The sequence below is a fragment of the Pararge aegeria genome, chromosome 11, assembly GCF_905163445.1.
Source record: "Pararge aegeria chromosome 11, ilParAegt1.1, whole genome shotgun sequence".
In the NCBI taxonomy this organism is placed as follows: Eukaryota; Metazoa; Arthropoda; class Insecta; order Lepidoptera; family Nymphalidae; genus Pararge; species Pararge aegeria.
This window is the reverse complement of record NC_053190.1, coordinates 4448805-4458896: the sequence shown is the minus strand read 5'-3', so window position 1 is coordinate 4458896 and position 10092 is coordinate 4448805. Positions and strand designations below refer to the sequence as shown.

The 10092-nt window shown below is 34.9% G+C and overlaps 1 protein-coding gene across 1 annotated transcript in view; it reads right to left on the bottom strand.

The window, feature by feature from the left end:
* Positions 1-218: 218 nt before the first annotated feature.
* Positions 219-10092, bottom strand: part of LOC120627228 (ATP-binding cassette sub-family G member 4) — a 46794-nt gene continuing 36920 nt past the window's right edge. Inside the window, exons 6-11 of the mRNA XM_039895108.1 lie at positions 9358-9608; positions 8248-8416; positions 7079-7179; positions 6279-6434; positions 4374-4579; positions 219-3748 (exon numbers count right to left, since the gene is read on the bottom strand). Of these exons, the coding sequence (XP_039751042.1) occupies positions 3607-3748; positions 4374-4579; positions 6279-6434; positions 7079-7179; positions 8248-8416; positions 9358-9608 (1025 nt within the window). The 3' untranslated portion in view covers positions 219-3606. The remainder of the gene's footprint in view (positions 3749-4373; positions 4580-6278; positions 6435-7078; positions 7180-8247; positions 8417-9357; positions 9609-10092) is intronic.

Below are 10092 nucleotides of genomic sequence, written 5' to 3'. Positions count from 1 at the left end.
TTTTATTTAAATAGTTTTAAAGCCTTTTGTTGGAAAAATTCTGATTTGTCGGTTACTCTAATTCAGCGGACAAGGCTCGACATATTATAGCCTGTACGGCAAGAATGACTGGTGAACGTTAAGCTAGCATATCGCTGGAACATCACGATAATTATATAAATCGACTTTGCATTTATCAATACAGACCTGTGGTTTTAATAAATAAAATGACCGGCACGTCAACGATACGCAAAGTAATTTTTTTTTATTTTTTTGCACGAGACGTACAAACATGGCAGTGTGACTTTTTTCAGACTATTTTAATCTGTTACAACAATACATGCTATTTTCAGCTGAAAATATCTCCCTATAAGTGAGAAACTGAACTAAGTTGTACATCACAAGATAAAACATCTTGTTCTTTATTAAGAACAAGATTTTTTGCGTGGAACATTCTGAACATATTTCGTAATAATTACGAGTACAAAAATAAACATAAATAATTGTGTAACTCAAATCCTACGCTCATAGCAGGTTAACTTATCTACACTTAAAGTACCCTTATATTACATTATTCGTCCTTAAAGTGGTATACTTAAAGCAGTATTTTTTTTTAATTATTGACGAACCAAGCTCACCTGAAGGTAGATAGAAAAACATTGCGTATGAATCGGCAACAAGGCAAGGAAAACTTTTTGCAACGTGCTGCCGCTCTATGTTCTTAGGCGTAGGTTTTTAGCCTCATGCCATCCATGCCTGTCATCAATACCATGCCTTCTTGTCTTTAAAAAAAGGGAATTCCGAAAAAAGAGAGAGAGTGTCAATATTTTATAAATAATACTGCTTTAAGCGATTTTAGTTCGGTTTATCAATCTTCATATAAATTTAATTTTGCATTATCAGTTAAGAAATAAAATTAATGTTACTTTTACTTTCAGATAACTATTAAAAAGCTATTTGTTTTTTTTTAACACCTATCGTGTTCGATGTAAACAACTGATACAAATATAGAACATCGATTTATTTGAGTTTACATTTTTCTTGCGTTTAAAATTATTATTATTTTCTCAAATATTTATTGATATTCTCGATAGTATGTCCTGGTAATCAAAGAAGATAATAAATAATAAATGCAAGTGCAATAAGTAATAATAGATAACCGTAGAGCTATATATACTATTTTTTGGTGAGTTATAGATTTTTTTACTGATAATTGAAAAACCGGTCTTAGGGACGTTAATACGAAAAGTAACAAATTATAATTTGTAATAAGACATTATGTTTATAATAATGTCTAATTATCTACAAACATTTTGCACCCGATCTGCAATTTTGCAGTTCTTCTGTATAAATCTTAAGGACAAAGGGCTGGTATATTTTTTAATTAAAATTCCAAAAAACATTATTTTCTAACAGTAATGTAATTGATGTCTTTTAAGTACATACATTATTTGTAAGTACTATCTAAGCTACATTTTCTTATATTTTATTAGTTATAAAACAGAAGTTAACAATAGTATTTAACATAGTAGAATTTCTTAATAATTTAAAACACTTAATATTGTATTTGGCAAGTTTAGAATGCAATGGTATTTAAAATAAGGTTATTTTTTTCATAATATTTGAATGGCAAATATTTTTTTTATCACAGTACAAATTTATGGCATTTTCATACTTACATTTTCTTTCCATAAAATTTAAGTATCAGAAAAAAGTGTGAAATTGCGATTTGATACACCTGTTTTATATTTCATGCAAAATATGTCAAGAAAAAAAGTAAAACTTATACTTTTGTCTGGCTATGAGACCAACTCTTAGGAACACGTTTATCATATTGAAATCATTACCAAATACCTACTCAAGTCGGCAATATCTTGGAGCTGTAAAAAATACCCAAAATTTAAGTGATCGCAATCCAAAGATTGGTACGGTCGTCAAAACCTAAAGTTTTTACCCGTTGACCGAGAATCATGAAATTCTCCAGGAAGGAATGTCTAAATATACAATTAATCAATAATAAAGAACCGAAAACCATATCACAATTCTATTATAATCTAATTATATCTTAATTAAATTTCAGACAATTCATAGGTTGAAATAATAGTCTAAAAATCAAATGAATTTTACAAATCCTTCCAACGTACCCTCAGTCCTACTCGAGCCTCACTCGTACTTGGCCGGTAATATTTGAGGGTATTTAAAACATTGAATAATTTAAGTTTTTTTTACAAAAATTGGAAATTACCTTATTGTTGTAATCATACGTTTCAAATGTAGAATTATTTAACAGCCTCTAAAATATAATCCAATATCCTATTAATCGTCTTAATATCGTCCTAAATACTCATAAAAAAATCACAGCAAACTTAAGCATCTTAGGCACTTTTTTGCTTAGCAATTTTACAAGATAACAAAAATAATTTTGGTGCCAAACTGTCTCTAAAGCGTTTTGACCAGTTTTGACACTGTCCGATCCGATATAAGAATACCATATTTTGTGTTTTTTACGGTCGCCTATACAAAACATGATTTACTAAATGAAACTTAATTTTGATACGAAATTTCATGGAACTCTCCAAGGTAACGCCTGCTTCTATCCAATATTCAAAACATGATGTAAAAATTGTACACTCGTCGCAAATAAGGTCTTTTGAAGACCAGGTTTATGTCAATGCTTAAACTTGATTTAATCTCAGAAAATAGGAAAACGATTGGTTGGATTTTGAATTTTGAATTTTTGAATTTTGAGTAATCGGGCCGTGGATAATTTAGGTATGCCTATAAAAAACTATCGATCAAGTAATACTAGATACAACATCATTTGAATATTTTTACCGTTAAGGCGAGAGCGCGCTCCAACCTAAACCGCATCATTGCTTTCTAACATGTAAAATTTTCGTCAAGCACTGACCTATCGTTAATAAAAAAATGTAATGCGACTCGCTTTGGTTAATAAATATATAAAAAAGATTGTCGCTACCAACATTTCACAAAGATCAACCTTATTCCTTAGTTGTTACGACAATTTCTTTTTATGCAAGTTCAGCGACGTACGACGTAAGTATCTTAAAGCGTCGTTGTGCTTTTGAGCATTTTCAATGTTCTCATTTTTGATAAATTTATTCTGTACCTATACAACAAAAGGCATGTTGCAAAAGGTACTAATTTCAAGTAAGTAACAAAAATGTATTTCAGTAACGTTTTAAATAATTTATAATTCTTAACTAAATTAATAAAATTTAGGTATATGTTAGTGAAATATTGTTTCATTGAACTCTTTTTCTCTGTTACCTTGGTGAACTGCATATAACGTTTGATTGATACCCTTTGTAACTTTGACCTTAAAATGTATTTACAGTGAAATTTTTAAATAAAAATTTCTACCGTTATTTCTCTTAGAATGCTCTATCGATGTCAGGACAAAGTTGTATAGGTACCTACTTCATCATGAATACTGTACTCCATTTACTTAGTCTTTCCAACTAGAGTAGCTAAAGTATTAGTTGATCGATTTTAAAATTCCATTCATTCCATCTGGCATGAGGAAGTTTTCTTATCTTTCTACGGTACGTTCGCTTATAAAGGTACCTCTAACTTTTCCCTTAAATTTATGCAATAAATGCAGAGTTATCGGACAGCACTTAGCTTCCATTTGAGCAGCAAAAAGGCTGCAGTTCTCAGCGTGAACAGTGTGACAGTCAGAGCTAGGATGTCCCACCAGAACATGTTGGGAGACATCGCGATTTCCTCCAAGAATGTGCTGGGGTATCTAGAATAAATGTAGAATATTAATCACAAGCCTTAATAAAAATTCATCCAAGTTATATAACTAAAGCACCAAAAAAATCTTACTTAAATTTCGCACGTTAAGAATACATTCAAACTATTCACCCACTTGACTTTATTAAAAAATATGATATAAGTAATATAAATCATAATGCATGGTATGTTTAGGCCAGTGAAACCATCAATCAAAACTTTAATGGCAGTGTCAGGCTATAATTTTTTTTTTAAGCTTTTCACTGACAAATATGTCATCCAACGATAAAATTGGATATTTTATGAAAGTAACACGTTCGCTCGCACTCATAGATAAACACACACACACACACACATAGACACAGACACGCAAACACGTACGCAGCCATACACAACACGACTGCTGGAAGCCCATGCTGTCATACACGGTCCAGGTGATACTGGTGCGGCGGCAACAATATTGAAATTATTTGACATTGTGATAATTCTTTTAATAAACAACACATATACGGAAAACAGTCAAAACACAAAACTACAAAAACGAAGTATCGAATCGTTTTTACAAGTTTCGTTGTTGAAAGATTTAAAGATTCAGCAAAGTATTAAAAAAAAAGAAGGGCGAACAGTTAGGTTACCTGTAGTGGCAGTACAAGGCTTCATTGCACGCCAGAGTAGGTCTTTCTAGACCGTAAATAGCCCCGATGTAGCCCTCCAGCCCGTACCTTAGGTACGACACATACGAGCCCCAAGACAAGTAGGGTGGCAAGTCACGCAGAGTAACCCCGAAGCCGGCGAACATCATCATTGGCACGGAGAGAGTTGGGCCGAGGAAGGTCCCGTTCTGTAAGCATACAACATAGGTTCAATGGTTTTAACAATTAAGTAGGACAATTTAATATCGATGACGTTATAATAGGGTTTGGTAGATTTTTAGCACCCCTAACAGTATTCTAGTCAAAGATCCCAAGTATGAAATGCAAAATGTACAAGTAAAAACGCATATTGCGGGATATAGCAGTACCACGCAAAAAAAAAAATTGGCCTTTCAAAACGGAACTTTCATTCAAGCGCAACCTTTCCGTGGAAACTTTTTATTCTCCTGAGAAAAATTTTGTTCAAAATTGGGCGTTAAGCAAGGACAAACAAACACACTTTCGCATTAATAATATTAATAGTAAGGATAAGGATAATACTCATTCATCTAACCACTTAACTAATTCATTTATTATTGGTGATAAGTTTATGCGCCTCCTAGGTCGTGGATTAAATATACTATATACTACGACAATACACTCATCGACACCTACCCCCAAAGTAAGCGTAGCTTGTGTTATGGGTACTAAGATGACTGATGAATATTTTTATGAATAATATACAGAAATAAATAGCAATATACATATAAACACCCAGACACTGAAAAACATTCATGCTCATCACACAAACATTTTCTAGTAGTGGGAATCGAACCCACGGCCTTGGACTCAGAAAGCAGGGTCGCTGCAAACTGCGCCAATCGCCAAGAAAGTAGATTTGAAGATAAAGAGACGGTTGATGTAATGATGATGATGATAATGAAAAACTAATGCCCGTTTTTCATAAACCTAGGAAATGCTTAAATCGGATGCCTAATGATTAGCGTGATGCGTGGAGAAAAAACGTTTCACCGACTGTTAGATGTTGACAAACGACGTTAGGCGTCAGCTCACGTCACTATATCGATTCGGCGGAGCGTAACGTTTAGGGAACTTTTTTTTTCATTTTTCATTTTTCATTTTTCATTTTTCGTATGGATTTAAAGTTAATCCATACAAAAGATTAAAAATATAATAGGTACCACAAATTAACACACCTTGTGGCAAGAATCATAGACAATTTATGTTAAATTTTTTATTTTTATTTTCGGATGGACACTTGCCGATAACCACCTGAGGGGTTGCTACGGCGTCAACGGGAGAGTGGGGCGAGCGTGAAAGCCAGCCATGAGAAGAGCCCCAGGGCTCGACGACATAGGGGGGAATGTGTAACGCCTAGGAATCTTCTTTGATTAGGCGTTACTTACTAAGGCATTGCCTTGTTTGTCGTTAGCGACAACGGGCATAAGTGTTATTCCCTACTTAATATTATAAATGTGAATGTAAGTTTGTTTGGTACGCTTTCACGCAAAACCGATCCTCATGAAACTTTGTACACATATTCTTGGAAGTGTTAGAAGTAATATAGGTTACTTTTTATCCCGACATTAAGCTCGGTTCCTTTGGGAGAGGGGATGAGTGTTTGACGATTTTACACCATAACTCCGACAAATTATAACCCATTTAAATAATTATTTTTGTACTATAGAGGTTATAATATGTATTCTAATTTTGCCCAAACTGTGGTTTGAAATAGAGGACAGAACTCCTCAGCGGACGGCAGCAAACCCCTCATTTAAGGCTTAGCGATACTGAATACTTCTACAACTAAATTTAATGCCACATCAAAAAAGAAAATCAAACGCAGACGAAGTCGCGGGAAACAGCTAGTAGAAGGTATAAACTCACAACAACGTTAAATACCGCGCCGATCATTAGGCCGAAGCTCTGCGCCACGAGCACCGTGTACACGGAGATCGCAAAGAACATGGAGAATCTGGCGATGTCAAATGGCTGCGCAGACATCGTGTACACGATCACGCTGAATATTGCGCACGAGACTATCTGCGGATATTTGACAACAGTATGTTTGTAAATTCTAGCACACACAAATAATAATACAGGAAAAGAAATAAACAACATTTTGCGTGCCAAAGCGGACTTATCGCCAAAGCGATATCTCCCAGTCGACCTTTTGGAAATTCGACAGAACGGGTTGGTGCGGTAATTACACTTTATACTTACTTTACACTTAATGTATACGACTATAATACTGTAATATACTACATGGAATAAATTCTAACTACTACTATATAAATAACTATATATATTTTTTTTTCCCTTTCCTTTGTTGGGTTGCCTGGCAGAGATCGCTCACCCATTGTACCTGTGTTTTACTGTGTGTGTTGTTTTTTGTTTATAATTTTATAATTTCATTTCTGTTATGTGTACAATAAAGTGTATTTTCATTTCATTATATCGCTCCTTGAGTGCTGGTTTAATTTAAAATTTTTGTTTATGGTAAACGGCAAAAATGTGTTTTTTATTTGTATGTTTATTTTAACCACATTTATATATACTTTCAAATCAAGGTTTAAAAGCCATATTTTATGCAAGCGCACTCTTAGTCTGCGTTATCACTTATAGGTGTGATAGCCGCCAAGCGCTGTGTGAAATCTAAAAACATGACGAGTGTACTACAAACTTACCGATATTGGCAGGTCCACTAATGTTATTGAAATGTAGTAGGATCCAAGCGAATACCACCGGTTGAAGTGCTCCTTCAATAATATCGACATCTCCGAAGGAACTGGAATATTGAAACAATATCAACACTATTAAATCGCTTGGCGGCACATCTTTGTCGGTACCACAAACCACCCGTAACTAGCCACGGCCAAAGCCTCCAACCAGACCAGACCTGAGAAAATTCAGAAATTATAAATTCCCGAATTTCCCCCGCCTGGCACTCTATTAACTTTTGACGGCCGATTGGCCCAGTGGGCTGTGACCCTACTTTCTGAGTCCAAGGCTGTGTTCGATTCCCACAGCAGGAAAATGTTTGTGTAATGAACGTGAATGTTTTTTCATTCTGTTTATCTATACCTATATTATAACAATTAATTTATATTCATTAGTCAAAATCATCACTTCAACCGATTGACTTCTACTGCTGGACACAGGTCTTTTGTGGGGTGTTTCAAAATCGACGATCCTGGGCCGCTTGTGTTCCGCAACTCGATGATATCGTCTGTCCACTGCGTTGGGGGCCGACCTCTTTCCATCGCCCGCTGAGTGACTTTGAGCGCTCATATGTATATTATTCATAAAAAAATCTTTAGTCATAATAGTACCCTATATGATGGCGATGTGTGTATTGTCTACAACGTGTACGTTCACAGGCTTTACAGGTAAATGATATCAGTACGTCACAGAACGTGTCTCAGAGACTTATCTGTGAAACGGAAACGCTGATACTTTTTGAGTAAACCACTGTCGTAGTTTTTATTGAAAGAAATCAGATACAGCCCTAACATCACATGCAAAATTAAAATCGAAAGACTTCCTTCACTTTATTAGGTACGCGTCGCGTAGTGTAGGTACTCTGCACGTGTCAGTCTTTTATCTTCAATAGGGTTGTCAGAAGTGAACACTTTCAATGTTTTTAATTATTTTGTATGGAAAAATAAATATGTTTCTTTTTTTTTATATTTTAACAGAATGGAATATACTTATGCTGTCTTCAATATAATTTCGTGATTCTGTTACACGTTGTATAAAACGAAAAAAAAAAAACTTTTAATTAACTAGGCTATTTTTGTTTTTAGGCTGAATACGGAGCCTTAAAAACGAGAAAGTACCAAAGAGTACCACTTACAGGTAAGGATGGTCAACATCATCGGTGACATCATGTGGTGCATCAGTATCGCGAACAGCAGGTTATAGTTTTCCAGGACGCGGGAACCTTCGTTGCCGGCGTTGATGAAGAGGGAGCCCAGCATTATGCCCACTACCACATTCACTAGCAGCCGGAGATGGGTCATTGTCTGTAAATGAACAACATGGTCATTAGTAGTAGTAGTAATAAGCTTTTATTTAGTTTTTATTACAAAACGAAGACTTTATGCTAAAGTATTTTCTACCAGCCAACCTTAGGACGTGTGAGAAAGTGAAAAAAGATATATACGTGTAAAATAAATAGTAGTTTGGCCATCCAAAGGGCAATGCTGCCAGCATCTTAGGATCTTTGCCTCGCTTCGGTGGTTTCGAAGACGTTTTAGATTTTATTTAGTTTTACAAAGTTTATTTTAGGTTGCATTTATAAAATAATAAAATAAATAAAATTATATATACAATTTATAGAGATACAGATATAACAGAGCATTAAAGGTGGAAGGTACAGTTTTGGCGGCCTAATCGCCATATATCGATTTCTTACAGGCCAACCAAAGATAAATAATTTTGGGCTAAAATGAGATTGTATTATTTTCGGAGGAGTCTTATATGCCAACAAAAACTGTTGTCGGCAGGTTGATAAGTGGACTTTTATGTAGACCTCAACTACTTTGTGATAACGCGATAGATCGCATGAATATTCTGATCTATCTGTAACGTGATTCGTATTCACAGATTATCGTAAATGTATATAAAAGTGTAAACAATTGTACATCATTTTTGGAAGTACATAATTACTCCTTATTTAGTGATTTTTAAAAACGTATTTTCATATTTTTTAAATTCTATTAAAAATGTAAACCATAGGTCTCTTATAATTCTGGTTTTTCTACGGATCGCTTCATTGCTAATAATTACCTATAGAGATACTTCGAGTATAGCTGTCTCCATTTCCCACTGAGTGACTCTGAGCGACCTCGTTTTGGAGCCAAAAGTCATCACTTTGGTCTTCAAGCACTGCAGAATTTTGGTCAAAAGTCTGCAAGTTTTACGTTACAAATACGGTACAACTAAGTAATGTTTTTGAACTTACAGGATCACGTTTCGCTTTTAAGAATCCCCGTCTGATTAGCACAGATCTTTGGTTAGACTGTGGCGTTTCCTCGGGCCCAGATTCGCTGTCCTGCTCCTTCATCACACTCAGCGGGTACAGCTTCCTCAGGGCCTCCATCGTGGGGATGGACTTCGCATCGTCCAGCCATGCCAACTCCCTGCCGTTTTCAGCCTTAGTTGTTAGAATACTGATTTTGTCATCCCCGTATTCGCCGCAGGCTAATTCAATAACTGGAAATAGAAAATTGTAGATTCTATAATAAATGCATTAAGTTTTATCACCGAGTTTTACAGTTAGCGCAAGAGTTTTGCGCATATATCTTGATTTTTATACACTTCAGACTCAGGCTGTTGACCAATAGAAACCATTAACCAGTCCATAGCAAAGGTGACTCTACTCAGCCAAAGTAAAAAAATATGGTTTATTCAAGGCACTTTATATTGTCTAGTTTTAACAATCCATAATTCTGAGCAAAGTCAATGCACACTGCATAGATCTCGACCTAGTACTGTACTTTACTGTATCTACACTCTCCTTGCAACTAAAATATCTCTTTCGTTTTAAAGTGAATTAAAAACTTTATATATGTTTAGGTCATAATTACAGGTCATAAGTACACCTTAGTTTACCGTCTAATTTTAAGAAATATGTTACCAAAAATGTAGTATATAAAACCGATCCAGCGGAAACGTATACAGACAGACAGGCGTAGAT